Below are 15,727 nucleotides of genomic sequence, written 5' to 3' on the forward strand. Positions count from 1 at the left end.
GTTTTCGTACAATATTGTCAAGGGCAACCAAACCATACCGCTATCGCAAGCCTCTATGCTGTGATTCTGAGGAGCTCTCTGCAGCCGCGCCTATGGTCTTCCACAGAAACATAGCAGTGCAGAACGTGCATGTTCATGGCCTTTCTGAAGGAAGACAGGTCATGTGTGATCTCTACCAGCATAGTTTTTTGTTGACTTCTTTGTGTAAGAGCAGGTGCTCTGCTGTTCTGTAGGAAGGGGAGGATAGCTTGCGGAGGGCATGCGCAGAACCCACCACAGGCATAAAAACTTGGTAACTCATCAGGCCTCTCCCTCTTTGGGTCATTAAGTGTAGATTAATCTTTGCTCCAGGATTCATTTGGCCTTTGGCTGTCCTGAAGCGGCAGTCCCTGAGAACAGAACAACTTTCACCGTGCGTCTGGCTGGTACAGACTTTGTATGTCCCCTAAAATAATCAAGTCGTGCTTGAAAAAGAAGCTGCCAGTTCCAGGTGAATCATTGAATGACATCGCAGAGCAACTGAACCTAACTGAAAGATGTTTTAAAATTAATTTTAAGATGAAAAAAGAAAAACAAACACCTAGCATCACACAACTGAAACCCCGTTCTTCGAGGGAGAACAACATACTCTCTGTTGGTGGCTTGCACAGAATTTCACTTGACTGGAGCTAATGTTTACCTTGGAGAAAAGGATTATGAGGATAGTAAAAGATGTTTCCAGGAAACGGAGGAATGGTCCTGATCTGAGCGAGGCAAATAATGAGGTCTGCTGGCAGATGAAACAGTGAGCCTAACGTGAAGCTGTAAATGAGCAGAGAGATGAATACGCTGTCAGAAGCTGCTTTGTGGAAAGACTTAACAAAAAGGTTTAATGAACGCGAAACATCTTGCACCCAGAGAAGGTAGGAGGGAACAGTGCAGATTCATAGCAGTAGGTATTCACCACCAAAACTCGCTCTTTTGAAGGCTGTTGGGTTAAATTAGTACAACGTAAATGAGTATCGTTACATTTCAACAATAATTTATGTGTAAGCTCACAGAGGAGAGGAGATTTGTGGTTTCTGTTTTGTCTAAAGCCCAAAGGATGCTGATAGATGAATGCACAGCAGGAACTGCTTTCGTTCTCTCCATTGTTGTTAGTCTGGGAAGGAGTGGCGTGCCTTGTCCCCCTGTCCCAAGTGGACAAACTGTGCTAAATGGTGTAAGAGTTAATACTTTTAAGTTCTGAGCAGACTATTTAACTGAACATGGAATAAACATGAGTTTAGTGTCTCAAACATATTCACAGGGAACAACTGACTGTATACGATGGCCACAACTGCCTGCTGGCATTAATAATATAATCCACTCTCCATGCCCAGGTGGAACAAAAAGCCATCCTTCATGACAAGGAATGGGGCTCCTAAATGGCCTGCTCGTCTGCTCAGTGTTTGCAGAGCTCTCTAGCACATGGATGGTGGGTGGGAGCACAGGCTGTTGTGCTGTGTTCTCACTCGTGGTCGCTGAAGGGATGGCTGACTCTAGGGCTGAAGCAAAGGCGGCAGCAAACAATTGTGGGTGGTCCGACAGCCAGAATCTCACAGCCCATTTAGCTGTCCCTGAGCACTAGAAGTTGGGTGAGCAGTAGCTGGTGCTACTACAACTACTGCTGACGGTAATGGCTTCTTCCAGCAACAGCTGTCTCTTGCTCCACCTGTCTGATCCCTTTGGCAGGCAGCAGACCTGCCTGCTCGTGTTCTCTTACCAGCTGTGGCACCTAGCTGGACCTTCCCCTGTTCCTGCCCTTCATCGTTAGGGTCGAAATCTTAATTTTTTTCGCCTTTGCTGCTCAGAAGCATGAAGGATCTTTCCAGTGGCTCTGGCATTGGAGGCATGTAAAAAAAAGGGGTGCCGTCAGCCCATGGTTTTGAATGAGAATGTGATTGTTTTCTTCCAGAGCCACAGCAATTGTTTTAATCGATTCATTAAGAATGTGGTTTCTAAAACCAGTTTGTTCTCTCAATAGGCAGCAAATGGAGCAGTGGCTGCTGTATTGTGGATGAGACCCTCTGGCAAAAGGAGGCACAGCATCCTGCTATGGCGACAGCCATCTGGCTTTGGCACTGGGAAATGGTGTGTGCCAAGGCTAGGTTGATTTAGACTCTGGAAGTCATGTATCTGGGCAGCCGAAAGGAAAAGCTCAGCACAGACAGGTAAGGGACATCTCGGTACTAAAATTGCCTCAAACCTGCCAGGACTGGGGATAGAATATATGTCAAACGAGCAACCTGCACCGTGTTTGATAGAAGCCTGCAGCAGTGTCTGGCGTGACAGCAAAAGAACACGTGTTGTTTGAGGCAAATAGATGTATTTTGGGATGATTCCATTACTCAAAGATGTCTATGACATCAGACTGACTCTCCTATCTGTGTTTAGTTTATCTGCATTGAGCATTTTGATATGGGCAAAGGAGGAGGTGAACTGGATCGATGTCCAAGTGGAGACCAGTTACGAGTGGCGTTCCTTAGGGGTTGGTATTAGGACCGGTGTTGTTTAACATCTCTGTCATTGACATGGACAGTGGGATTGTGTGCACCCTCAGCAAGTTTGCAGATGACACCAAGCTGAGTGGTGCAATCAACATGCCTGAGGGAAGGAATGTCACCCAGAGGGACCTTGACAGGCTCGAGCAGTGGGCCGTGTGTGAAACTCATGAAGTTCAACAGGGCCAAGCGCAAGGTCCTGCATGTACGTAGGGACAACCTCAAGCACAAATACAGGCTGGGCAGAGAATGGATTGAGAGTACCCCTGAGGAGAAGGACTTGGGGGGCTGCTGGTTGGTGAGAAGCTCAACATGACCCGGCAGTGTGTGCTCGCAGCCCGTAAGGCCAACTGCATCCTCGGCTGCATTGAAAGCAGCGTGGCCAGCAGGGTGAGGGAGGGGATTTTGCCCCTCTGTTCTGCTCTGGTGAGACCCCCCCCCCGGGAGTCCTGTGTCCAGCTCTGGAGCCCTCAGCACGGGACAGACATGGACCTGTGGGAGCGAGGCCAGAGGATGCCACAGAAATGATCCGAGGGCTGGAACACCTCTGCTGTGAGGAAAGGCTGAGAGAGTTGGGGCTGTTCAGCCTGGAGAAGAGAAGGCTCCAGGGAGACCTTAGAGCGGCCTTCTCTCAGTACCTGAAGGGGCCTGCAAGAAGGCTGGAGAGGGACTTTTTACAAGGGCATGGAGTGATAGGACAAGGAGTAATGGCTTCAAGGTGAAAGCGGGTAGACTTAGATAAGATATAAGAAAGAAATTCTTTACTTTGAGGCCAGTGAGGTACTGGCACAGGTTGCCCAGAGAAAAGTTGTGGATGCCCCCTCCTTGGAAGTGTTCAAGGCCAGGCTGGATGGGGCTTTGAGCAGCCTGGTCTAGTGGAAGGTGTCCCTGCCCATGGCAGGGGGGTTGGAACTGGATGATCTATAAAGTCCCTTCCAGCCCAAACCATTCTGTGATTCTATGGTTAAATAGCTGAGAGCAACAGTGCTGGTGCTTGACAAGTTTCTTGCTCACTTTTACCTAGTCTGGCAGAATTAGGCATGTATCTCAGGGTCAATTTAGGAACATCATGCTTACACAGGTCCCTGTCTTAGAAAGCAGTTAAGAGAAAAGTTTTTCTGTGACTGATGACTTGCTATTTGGGATGCAGTTTGAAGGAAGAACATTTGTGAGGATAGGTGAGGAACCCAGTCCCACTTCCATTTAGACCAGTACAAACCCCCTTCTGCCCTGTGAATGTCATTGTGCTGCGAGTGAATGACCCTTAGTGTTGTAAATAGGTCCTTTATGCTCCTGTTGGATTGCATAAACACTGACAAATAATACTTGACGAATATAATGGCCAAATTGACATTAAAAAATTGTCTCCTGATCTATGTTCAGGGTGTCCGTGGTGTCCTGTCTGGACAAGGTCCTGTGCAGCCAGCTGTAGGTGACCCTGCTTCGGCAGGGGGGTTGGACTAGATGACCCACAGAGGTCCCTTCCAACCCCTAACATTCTGTGATTCTGTGATAAGAATGTTTGGTAGTCTCTTGAGCTTGTCCTTGTGTGCTGCAAGATTACCCTGAATTCTCACAATTTCTTCTTGGGTTTTGTATGAACATGTGCATTAGCTGAACACCACCTGCCTTGAACAGTGCTCTTTGACATCTTTTTCAGATGTGGTTGCACCACCTACCATATAAATGAGAGCTGGTTTTTTACAGACAAATGGCACAATACCTTTTATTCCTGCTGTGAGTAGCGATTTATGTGCAGGGAAGCCATCCTTCTGCTACACTAAATTCTACAGGAACTAAATACTAATATATAGTAAGCATTCATGGAGTGTTATGGTAACCTCTGGAGATAAAATTAAGCATCCTTAATGCTTAGTGCACTCAGTCTGAAGTTCTTTAAAAATGCACAGAGCAGACTGCGCTACATAATGACATACTTGTTCGCAAACCCTGAGAAAATTTGGAAGGTAGCACAAAATGCGGCACTGTAAAACAAAATTGCCAAATAAAACAAGATTCCCCTTACCAAAGGAAGGGAAAGACTGAGCACTACTGTTAACGAGAAAAGTGCGAAAAAATATCTCCACTCCATCTAAGAATCCTACTCTCCCAATCCACGTCCCCTGCGATTCCAGTGCCAATTTGGGAGAGCTCTGTGGAAACGGCAGCGCGAACGCCGGCGCCTCTCCGGGGCGAGCATCGCCACAGCAAGCAGGCGCTGCCGGCAGCGGGGCTGCGACCGGCGCGGCTCCCTCCTCCCTCGGCTGGCGCCTGACTGACCCCTGCCTCGGCCTCCGGGCTCCTCCCGGACACCCCCGGGGCTCCGGCGGAGACCGCGTTCGCGCCTGGCGCCGACGGAGCTCTGGAGAGGGGGGTGGGGGAGCCGCGCGCTGTGACGCGGCAGGGGCACCTCCGGCTCGGCGCCCCTCCGCAGGCGCCTCCTGCGGTCTCCGCCCTTCCGGGCGGCGCGGGGGGCGGCCGCTTCCGCCGGCGAATCGCGGGGGCCCGGCTCCGGGCGGACGGCCACCGCGCGGGACGACGTCACGGAGACCGGGCGGGCTTTAGCGCGCGGCGCAGCGGCGGGCCGGGCTTCGCTGGAGGTGAGGCCGTCGGGCGGAGGAGCAGCGGCGGTGGGCGCGGGGGTCGCTGCGCGCGGCGGTGAGGGGGCTGCGCGCGGCGGTGAGGGGGCGGCGGCCGCGCCCCGGGGCGGTTGCGCAGCGCGTGCGGTGCGGCTCGTTCTCGGCTGACGCGAGCGTTTAGGAAGGGGCGGCCCTCGCGCCGGGGCAGGGCCGGGGTCGGCCTTTCCTTGCAGCGCCGGTGTCTGCGGTGCGTTCGGAGTCCGCGGTGCCCACCGCAAAAAAATGGGGACCAGGTCCTGCCGAGGAGGAAGCGCTGCTCTTCAGCGTAGAGGTGCCCGGGAGGAGCCGGGGTGGCTGCTCCCTGCCCGCCGCCCGCATTGGCTGCGCGCACACGTCTGGCTGTGCAGATAGCAGGCGGCAGAGCCAGCAGCGCCGAGGCCCCGCAGATTGAGATGCGCGGTGGTTGGTGTAACAAATACCGACTGCCAAAAATCACAAATAACTACTGACAGTGGAAGCTCACAGGCACGTAATTGTCTTCCGTGCTGAAGGAGAGGTTTCCTGCTTTGAAGCTGGTAGATTCACCGGAGGACAGGCTGAAGTCCTTTAAAGAGATCCTCTGGTGAACAACTCATAAGTTGAGGAAAATGGGCCATGAGGAGTATAGGCTCAGCTCACAGTTTTATGCTGACTTTCTGCTGGACCGGTGACACGCTGTCAATAATAGCCTTTTGTTCCAAGTAATTGCAGATCACCACGTGTATTTTTGAGCCATGGAGAGAGGTTCTTTCCTTCTGTCACTAAAATATTGCCACTTACGGCTTGCGATGCAATCTCGTTGCGATGCACGGTACGGAGCAGGAAGATAAAGGAGGATCTGGTATGAAATTAGTAGATGAACATAGGGAGATGAACACCCTGGATGCAGATGGCAAGGTGTATCAGTGGTGAAGGGGAGTGCTAGCACAGCTGTATTGTCATGTTTCTGTGAAAGGGTCGTTATGTGCTTTTTCTGGTACCTGTCTCCTAATTTTTAACAAGTTCTCATTGCGAGGGAATTACTTTGACCTGAAGGCTGATAAGAGTGCTCCTGCAAAGTAAGTACTCTGCTTATGAAAACCACGGATCACAAGTTTTCAGTAATTTGTGAAAACAGCGTCAAGAACACGGGTGCGGGCATATTCGTGAAGCCTCCGTACGCTTTTCCTGCTGTTGCTCTTACCTAGGGGACTTTGTGTCTAATGAGCTTTCCCAACAAAATGCAGCTTGCTGTTGGTACCTTGTGAGATGGGGGCTGTCAAGGTGTGTAGTTACCATTATGAATCACTTGTTTTTTTCTCTTACGTGGTATCCACTTGGTGTCAAGAGGAGCAGTTTTGAGGAAACCTGTGGTGTGATGTTAGCAATACTTTGGTAGATGTCTTCTCTCTCCCACCCTTCCTCCTAAGGCCCTAAATAGAGTCAAGTTACCCTAACTGCAGTCTTCTGTGAGGTGCTTGGCATTCAGTTTTGCATTGTGCAATGTCTCTCTCTGGATGCTTGCGTGAAGCTGGGAACTGTTCTGTGTAGGGCATCATCCCACCATGCTTAACAACCGTTGCGTCAGTGTGATGGTAGATGTGGGTTTATGGAGTTCTGCTTTTTATAGTAGTTGGGAATATGCAGCAGAGAATGGCATTGTGTAGACTGAGGGCTACAGGAAGAAAGACTGGTGCCTGAAATGCACTGGAGGAAGTAGCAGAAAATGGGAGATTTGTGGGAGTTCTGTACAGCTAAAGTAGCAGAACAGTGGGGAGTTTTTTCCCTGGGGGAACTGTAAACAAAACAGTAAGAGATTTGATTTGCTTACCGGTGTATAGCTGTGAGGGTTTTCCTGAAGAGGCATGGGGTGATGTGGAGCCGTCCTTGTGCAGCAGCAGCCTTTGGTCCGTGAGCAAGAAGGCATGAAGAAAATGTCAGACTTCACTTACGAGCTGTTTCTGTTTCTGGTAGCAAGAGGCAAGAAATTACATACGTTTCGTTAGTTCAGCAGATCTGTCAGTATCTATCCTGAGATGCTATTTTGGAACCCATTTGGCTGTTTTACCCAGCAAAGTATGTGCGCTTTGGCTACAGGAGTGATTCTGATGAGACCAGAGGCGGCTGCTCAGCACTTGAATGCCCTTAATCTCTGAATGAGGAGTAGCAGTGCTGAGGGTGGCTTGTGAGGTATGTGTTTTCTTCTCAGGGATTAGTTTGAAACTTCAGTTCCTTCTTGATACCAGTTTCTGGTACCAAGCATATTTGTTGTGAGCTGACTTCATCCACGTGTTCAGCTTGTGTAGTCTGAACTTCAAAAACACGTTCTTTGGGTGCTCCAGTCAAGTCTTATGGAAATAGAACCAGCAAGAAGAGGAGGATCAGATCCTGTCCTTGCAACAGAGTGTCTCTGCTGAATTCAGGGATGTGAAGAGGAAGAAGGCCGAACTCAGTCACTGCCAAAAAAGTTTTGCATTAAGCCTCGGCATTTGCACAGGCAGCAGGAATGGTAGGATCCGTACCGAAAGGTGGTTTCAGATTGCAGCAGGGGTCTGGATCTGCAGCCAAGCCACAGTGTTGCTTTGTTGTAAACTTAGACTGAGGACATGATTCATCTTAATTTAGCTCAGCTGAATTGCAGATAAACGTAAACCCATTGCTGTTATGGGAACTGCTGGGAATTGTGACATGTTTGACTGCTAATTGTTTTAAATATTTTAACCATAATCCCCAATGATGGTAGGTAATGCCTAGGTAACCAAGACAGGATCTCCGGTGTCTCATTTGTGCAAAGGTTCAGGAGATGTGCCCATAAAACGTGTGTGCCTTGTGTCAAGAGATGAGAGAAAAGATTGTGAGCGATATGAAGGTTGCACTCAGTATGTGAAATGTTGAGAAACGGCTTGAACTTCAGCAACTGAAATTAAGCAAAGTTTTTCTTACTTGGCCATTTTATTCTGAGCTATTTTTCTTCCAGACGCTTACCCGTGATGATTCCACCATCTGCAACAACCTCTGTCAGCGATGCTGCACCCTTGCCAAGCGTGGCTTCTCAGGAAATCTGGAGGTCACGAGTTCCAGGCTATTCTGGATCGGTAACACGGCACATAAGTCATCGGGCCAACAATTTCAAGAGACATCCAAAAAGGAGAAAACACATCCGCCCTTCGCCGCCACCACCACCCAATACACCATGTCCTATTGATTTGATTGACTTTAGGGATCTCCAGCCTCAGAGGTCTTTCCTAGAACTCCTGTTTAATGGGTGTGTTCTCTTTGGGCTCGAGTTCAGCTATGCCATGGAAACAGCCTACGTTACCCCCGTGCTGCTTCAGATGGGGCTTCCAGACCAACTGTATGGAATGGTGTGGTTCATCAGCCCTATATTAGGTAACGTCTCTTTACACTATTTCTTTCCTCTTGTTTTGTCCACTATGCAGGGGTTATGTGTTTTTGTTTTCTTTATTTCAGCTGTTCACAAGTATATTCTGTGTGCTCTCAAGGTTAAGAAGCACTAGCCATAATTTTAGACAACCGAATACACAATAATTCTTGCTGTCTCTTGCCTGAAATGGGCCTGGTGTGATCAAAAGGTCTGCTCTTTTAATGGCTTCTCAACCTCTTACATCTTGTGGGAGAGTAAGCTTTGGTTAGTCCATTCCTATATTTAAAAACTAGCAAAAGAGTATCAGTGTATCTGTTTGCATCCCTGTGAAAAAAAGCATACAGAGACAGTTCCCAGGGGTGTGTGAAAAAAAGAAGAGTGTCATTGTCTTCTCCTGTTTAACTTTCTGAAACAAGCGAGGTGTTCCAATGATGAAAGACCATCAACAGCTACTGTTGTGGGCATTGGATTACTTGCCTTAGTACGGAGGCAGGGCTGGGAGCGTATCCATTACTATGGGAAGAACCACAGGAAGGGATATTACCACTTGGAAACTTTGTTCTGCCTGTCCTTGCGTGTAGGAGTATATGAGGAGTATGACCTTGATGAAACAGCTCTGTGCCCTTAAAGAAGGAGATAAACAACTTACCAGGAAGTTGCGGTGGCAGGTAGGATGAGGCCGGGAAGGAGAGGTTTACGCAATCGTCGTGAAGCAGAGATGCGTGATTGCAAGGCTTTACCCTATCAGCAGATGATTGGTAGGGCGTGGACAAGGAAAAGTGCTATAAAGCTTGGGAAGCAAGGGTAATAGAGGTCTTTGGTCTATACCCCGCGAGAGTCTGTGTCGTAATTCTCCACACTTGCACTTGCGGGATGTGCTTCAGAGGAAGAGACTAGATAGGCCCCTACTCACAGGCTGGCCCAGAGTAATACAGGCACCTTTCCGACTCTCATGTTTGCTTCCTGCTATCTTCCAAGTTAGTTCTGCAGAGGATGTGTCATCTAAGACGGGGTAAATGAAATAGCTTGTAAGGAGCAGAATCCTTTGGAATGCGAAACTGTTTTACTCTTCACCTGATGTCCGACTCTGCTGTCTTAGTGATGCAGAGTGAACTGTCACAACAGTGAGCAGTGGCACATTACATTATTCAGTCCCTGACCTGGGAATTGCCAGGAATTACACTGTGTGTACACCTGGCTGACTAGTACCTGCTGGGGATATCACTGTGCCATGGTGTCCTGCCTGTAACTGCCTATTAAGCTGCCTGTATTAACTCCCCTGTGAAACAGGCTTGTAGAAAAATGCTACTTATTCGTGATTCCTGTTTTCTAGGGTTCTTGCTGCAGCCTTTGCTGGGGGCCTGGAGTGACAGATGCACATCAAGATTTGGGAGGAGAAGACCTTTCATTCTCGTCTTAGCAGTAGGTATGTCTTTTAGAAACAATGGCCATAACACTTGTGAAGTAGAAACATTGCGCATCTCTCTTCTATGACACCCCCTGTGGCACTAGGCTGAACAAAATGCCTCTGTAGTGTTGGGTAGTATGGGTGTGAAGAAGGTGATGAGCGGTGCTGGGGTGATGCTTTGGCAGCCGGAGAGCCACACTTACAAGATTTTCTTGTCAGAGTCTGAACAGGTGATGTTGTGTGGGTTAAGAATGTTTTTCTTTTCGCCGAAAACAACTCCAGACATTTGTAAGCTTGAATAGTGCAAAAGGATATGTATATCCTATAAGCCACGCTCGTTCCCCAGACTGTGGTGGTCTGAAGAAGAGCAATAGTGCTTGCTGCAAGGCTGTGCAGGTAGTATGATGCTTTTAGAGCATGGAGTGATGCAGGGTTTTTTGTTTACAAGCAGTCGATTGATTGATTTTTATTTGGTTTTATTCCCAGGAGTGTTGCTTGGGCTCTCGCTTATGCTGAATGGCAAAGATATAGGGAGTGCCTTGTCTGACACTGCAAATAACCACAAATGGGGGATCATTCTTACGGTCTGTGGTGTTGTCCTCATGGACTTCAGCGCAGATTCAGCAGACAATCCCAGTCATGCCTACATGATGGATGTATGCAGCCCAGCAGATCAAGACAGGGGTCTCAACATCCACGCTTTGTTAGCAGGTATGCTTTCTTGGTGCTCTCTGAGTTATGTGAACCCTAAGTAAACAAGCTCTGCTGTGAGAGCGCGGAGTGTAAATTACTGGTCTTTTCTGTATGAGCGTAATAACTGAATACCTGGAGAGGTAGCGCTAATTAACTTTGGAAACAAACTTCTGCTCACTGTAAAAGGCTTTTTCAACTACCAAAAGTCAAAGGAGATGCAGTCCTGGGTTCTTCATCTGAAGGTCCCTCATGTCATTTATAACACCTATGGAAATGAAATTATCCTTCGAGGGAGGAGATTTGGCTTCCTGCAGGCGTGAAAAATGCCTTTTTTAGTCTCTCTGTTGGAGGGGAAAGTGCGTACTGGGCGCTATGATCCTCATTGCTGTCGTCTTCAGTTGCTGTAGTGCCCTAGTCTAGTTTTCCTCTGCATCAGGAGACCCTTTCACACTCTTGAATGTTTTAGAAAGAAAGGATAGTGTTGTGAGGCTTTCATCACATGAATGGAGAGAGGTATCCAGTGCCCTCAGAACTTCTCTGTTCATCGGTAGTAATGCAGTGGCAGTTTTGTACGCTGTCCACACGTTGCAGAGAAGCCACTCGTCTGAAGTGATTTGGTCTGTCTTGGACACAGATCTGCATTCCTCTAACTGAGTAAGGAAAATGGATTTTCACTTACTTTCAGGAAAACAGTCTTAGCTGACTGATTGCAGAGCTTTGCCATGAGGCTGGTGGACACTTCTGTTTTATGGACTGAAATAGCTGAAGGTAAAGTGGTTTGTTCCTGGCAAAGAAAGAACTACTATTTTTAGTTACTTGTATCATCACTTTTACAGTACTGACCTCCTTCTTTCTGTACCATGTTTGTACATCCAGACTGTCCCTGTGGCAGAGATAGCTCTGTTTACTGCTGCATTTGAATTGAAAAGGGTTTGAGTAGTAAAACAGAAGTAACACATCGGATTGTACATGTGTATCGTTAGACAAATGGTGCTGTGCTGTTGCTGACTTCGGGATTGGCTTGGGAAGATAATCTTGGCTCTGTTTTTCCACCAGGTCTTGGAGGTGGCTTTGGTTATGTTGTTGGAGGAATACACTGGGATAAAACCAGTTTTGGAAAAGCTGTGGGAGGGCAACTTCGCGTCATCTATTTCTTCACCTCAGTTATACTGGCTGTCACTACTGTGCTGACTCTAATTAGTATTCCAGAAAGACCCTTAAGGTCCTTTAGCAGGAAAAAAAAGGTGATGAAGAGTCCAAGTCTTCCTCTCCCTCCTTCTCCACCTCTCTTCTTCGAGGAGGGTGTAGATGAAAACTTTGCTTCTCATAACTCAGCGCACTTATATGCAAGTTTTACAAGTCCTGTTTCCCCCCTCAGCCCACTCACGCCCAAATATGGCAGTTTTATTAGCAGAGACAATTCCTTGACGGGAATTAATGAGTTTGCATCATCATTTGGGACTTCAAATATTGACAGTGTGCTTATAGACTGTTTTACAGGCGGGCACAATAGTTACTTAGCACTTCCAGCTAGCTTGCCCAGGCAGCCTGTCAGTGTCAGCTTCCCTCGGGTGCCTGATGGCTGTTACCAAGGAGAAAATGGAGTTCTGGAGCGAGAGGAGAGCAGCATAACACCGGGGCCTAACGGCGAGGCACTAAGGGTGGGCTCACTGGATGCGATAAAGCCACGGTCGTCGGGGATCCTGAAAAGACCTCAGACCCTGGCCATTCCAGATACCGTAACAGGACACTGCCCAGAAAATAGCAGAAGAAGAAATGTAACCTTCAGCCAACAGGTAAGGGCAGAAAATCAGTGATATTACCATGTAAACCTGAGCATTCATGTAATCTCTTTACATAGTTTTAAAAGTGTGGTGTACAAATTCATCATTAAAGACTGCATGCGACAGTTTGCTCATAAAAATCATTATGGGAACAGCATACCTGCTATGACTTTATCGGTACAATAGTGGGCAGGATGTGAATTATGACTGGCAGTCTGTCAACTGTCTGTGTTAAGATGGCAGAAATGGGAGTGTTCTACTCTTACCGGGCAGCATGTGAAAGTTAGATCAGTATTTTTAGCCCTGCTTCACCACCCAGGGAGCGACCACATGAGAGCAGAAAAAGACACATTTTTATTGAGCCTGTATCTTCCCTTTCCACAGAAATACCTGCAAGATAGGGCCAGGGATAGGATTCTCCCATGAGCTTCTCCTTATGGCAGTCATTACCTCTGGTTCCATCAGGGAGGTGAGGTTTCCCTTACCCAGGGGTAAGACTCTGACCTCGCCTCCCACTGTTGGTGATAACTTGGAATGTCTGAGACCTCTGTATGCTGGCCCATTTTTTTATGATCCGGGATGAGGTAAACAGTCCTCTGTTGTGGTTTTTTTTTTTTTTTGGAGGGGGGGGGAAGTTGGGGGGTGGTGGTGGCGATTTTTTGTTTGTTTTGGTTTGTTGCTGTACTTTGACCCAGGTTGTGAGAACAGACTTTATTAGGGCCAAGATTTTACATATTGTGCATGTAGAGATCGAGCATCAAGATTAGCAAGCGACAAGAATGTGTTTCAGTTGAAACTGGCCTCTTCTTCCTCGATGTCTCTAAAACTTCAGGAGCCAAACTTAGCTGAATGTGGGTACAACTCCTGTTAAATGGAGTGGAATTTGTGCCTTCCTTACGCTAGCATCTGGATGTGGTTGCCAAATACCCTAGAGAAGTGAAGAGTACTCTTTCAGGTATATTGAAAGCCACAGCGCAGTGCTGCCATTTAACACTTGTTCCAAGGCTGAACTTACAACTTAGCTAAATACACTGTTCTTAATCTCCAAGTCAACATACTGCAGCAGCAGAGTTTAACTTTCAGATGATCAGATAGGTGCATAATATTGCATAGGTTTGCTCAAAGATGTTTTGAGTTTTTCTTACTGTGTTTGTTGACCTGGGAGCTCTTATGGTGCAGGTTGCTAATATCTTGCTGAATGGTGTTAAGTATGAGAGCGAGCTGAATGGATCAGACGAGACCGCTGAGCAACCGCTTTCCGTGAAACTTCTTTGTTCGACTATCTGCCAGATGCCCAAGGCTCTTCGTAACCTCTGCGTCAACCACTTCCTAGGTATTCAGAAAGTGCCATCTTGCTTTCACCATGAAGTAGTCCCCCTCGGTGAATGTTTTTAAGTATTTCATCTATTGCTGCAATGGCTGCTAACTAAAGAGGACATGATTTGTTCAGTGTACACTCACCAATAAGGTGCTTCCTGGTATTTAGTTTCTTTGAGCACTGAGAAAGGAAAGGAAAACAAAACAAAACCCCACCAAAAAAACACTAAAGCCTGCATTCCTAGAGAATAACAACGGCCTATATCAGCGCATCCATTAAATGGGATGTTTACACCAGGATGAGAAATGCCACTGAACTGAGAACTTGAAACTATAGCTTTTTTTGTTGTTATTTTTATGCTCTGAAACTAGCATTACTGATCAGAAAGACAAGATTAGTTGTATTTCCCTGTTTACATTTGAGACCGGCGTTTGCTTTCTTCCCTTTGACAACATGTGTATAGGGGTCCCAGAACAGGCCATGAGGAGGTGCAGAACGTGACACTGCAGGAGTGCCCGTAACCAATGCCCTGTTACCTTTACTCTTGCCAGTGCGTGACTGATGGTTAGAAGGGCTTGCAAGCAATGCAGTTTACACAAAACTGGACAGAAGGTAACAGGTAGTTAATACCCATTGGCTGTGAAAAGAATAAAGAGATTGCCTGCATCAGTGTCCCTGATGCTGGTTTGTGAGTAGGAGTTTTTAACTGTGTCAGAGGTGCTCTAGAGGCTGCAGCCATGACATAAGAAGCACTCCTTCCAAGTCTATGTGGGAGGACAACAGCAACCTGAAAAGACCATGTGATGAGGCACACCATGAAAACTGAGCATTGTGTCCTGTCAAAACCTGAAGGCAGCTCAAACTGCTGTAATGTATTTTTCTGTCTTGTTAAACCAGTATTCTGTGGCCTGCAGTCATCCTCTGGGATTCCACTTAGGAATTCAAAGGATAAATCTTGGTCTTTAAAATCCTGAATGTCTTTGACAAACATTGTGGCATAATGCACGGGGAACAGCAGTCTCAGATAAATGTGGCTAAACATTACGTAATATTCACGTCGGACAACCTGTCTTCAGTTGTGATTTCTAATATAGGTAATAGCATCCATGTAAGCTTACAAGGGGAAACAGATATTCCGCAATCCTAATAGGTTACTTCTGGCTTCTTTCAGGATGGCTTTCATTTGAGGGGATGTTACTCTTCTATACCGACTTCATGGGAGAAGTAGTGTTTCAAGGGAATCCGAAAGCGCCTCACAACTCAGATGAGTATCAGAAGTACAACGCTGGTGTCACCGTGGGCTGCTGGGGAATGTGCATCTATGCATTCAGTGCTGCTTTCTATTCAGGTACTTGGTTACAGCCATCTAAGCCGCTGCTGTGAAAAGGATGCACCCACTATTTAAGCGGTGTTTCTGCAACACATAGTCTGGCATTTATGTTGCACATAGCCTACCACATGGCACGAGTGCCAGGAGTGTTCTTTTTCACCATATTATCTCTTCTAGTGAGCTTGGCCTGCACTGACAGCAGATAAGGTCAGCAGTCCAGTGAAGGCACGCCTCTGTTAGTGTATAGTTTCTTTCACAAGTGGCATTTACAATATACATTGAATCCAGAAAGCCATGCAGCCACCATAGACACAGTTCTGGTGCAGCAGCACTCGGTACCTGTGTGCCCCTGGCAGAGCGCCCCGGTGTCACACACACCACCGCAGCACCTTGTCGTGTGTCTGCCCCCTCAACAGTTTCCATTTACCCCTCTGGGACAGGGTGCACTGCCAAGCTTCAGCTCTGACATGCCTTCCACACAGCTAGGGCAGCAAGGCTGCATTGTGGCAGTCAAATTTGGAAAGGGTCTTGGCACTCATGTGCAAGCCACCTGTTACTCAAAGGCGTAATGGTTGCCGCTGAGATGTGGCTGCCTAATGGCTGGGCTGTGGGGCCCGAAGGTGCACCCTTCAGGTCCGCTGACCAGCAAGTGGCACGGAGGGCCGCCGTTCACCCTGAATGCTGTGCCAT

General features: G+C 47.6%; 1 protein-coding gene across 11 annotated transcripts in view; it reads left to right on the forward strand.

The window, feature by feature from the left end:
• Positions 1 to 15,727, forward strand: part of SLC45A1 (solute carrier family 45 member 1) — a 79,617-nt gene that overhangs the window by 56,307 nt on the left and 7,583 nt on the right. For 5 of the 11 annotated variants that reach the window (XM_075437467.1, XM_075437468.1, XM_075437469.1 and 2 more), the window contains 6 exons: positions 8,097 to 8,509; positions 9,838 to 9,930; positions 10,399 to 10,623; positions 11,662 to 12,401; positions 13,569 to 13,722; positions 14,879 to 15,055. In XM_075437467.1, coding sequence (XP_075293582.1) covers positions 8,097 to 8,509; positions 9,838 to 9,930; positions 10,399 to 10,623; positions 11,662 to 12,401; positions 13,569 to 13,722; positions 14,879 to 15,055 — 1,802 coding nt within the window. Of the gene's footprint in view, positions 1 to 2,005; positions 2,193 to 5,019; positions 5,181 to 8,096; positions 8,510 to 9,837; positions 9,931 to 10,398; positions 10,624 to 11,661; positions 12,402 to 13,568; positions 13,723 to 14,878; positions 15,056 to 15,727 lie in introns of those variants that run through there. The other 6 variants (XM_075437465.1, XM_075437464.1, XM_075437466.1 and 3 more) reach the window with 3 other exon arrangements.

This window comes from Opisthocomus hoazin, chromosome 16, assembly GCF_030867145.1.
Source record: "Opisthocomus hoazin isolate bOpiHoa1 chromosome 16, bOpiHoa1.hap1, whole genome shotgun sequence".
NCBI classification, from domain to species: domain Eukaryota; kingdom Metazoa; phylum Chordata; class Aves; order Opisthocomiformes; family Opisthocomidae; genus Opisthocomus; species Opisthocomus hoazin.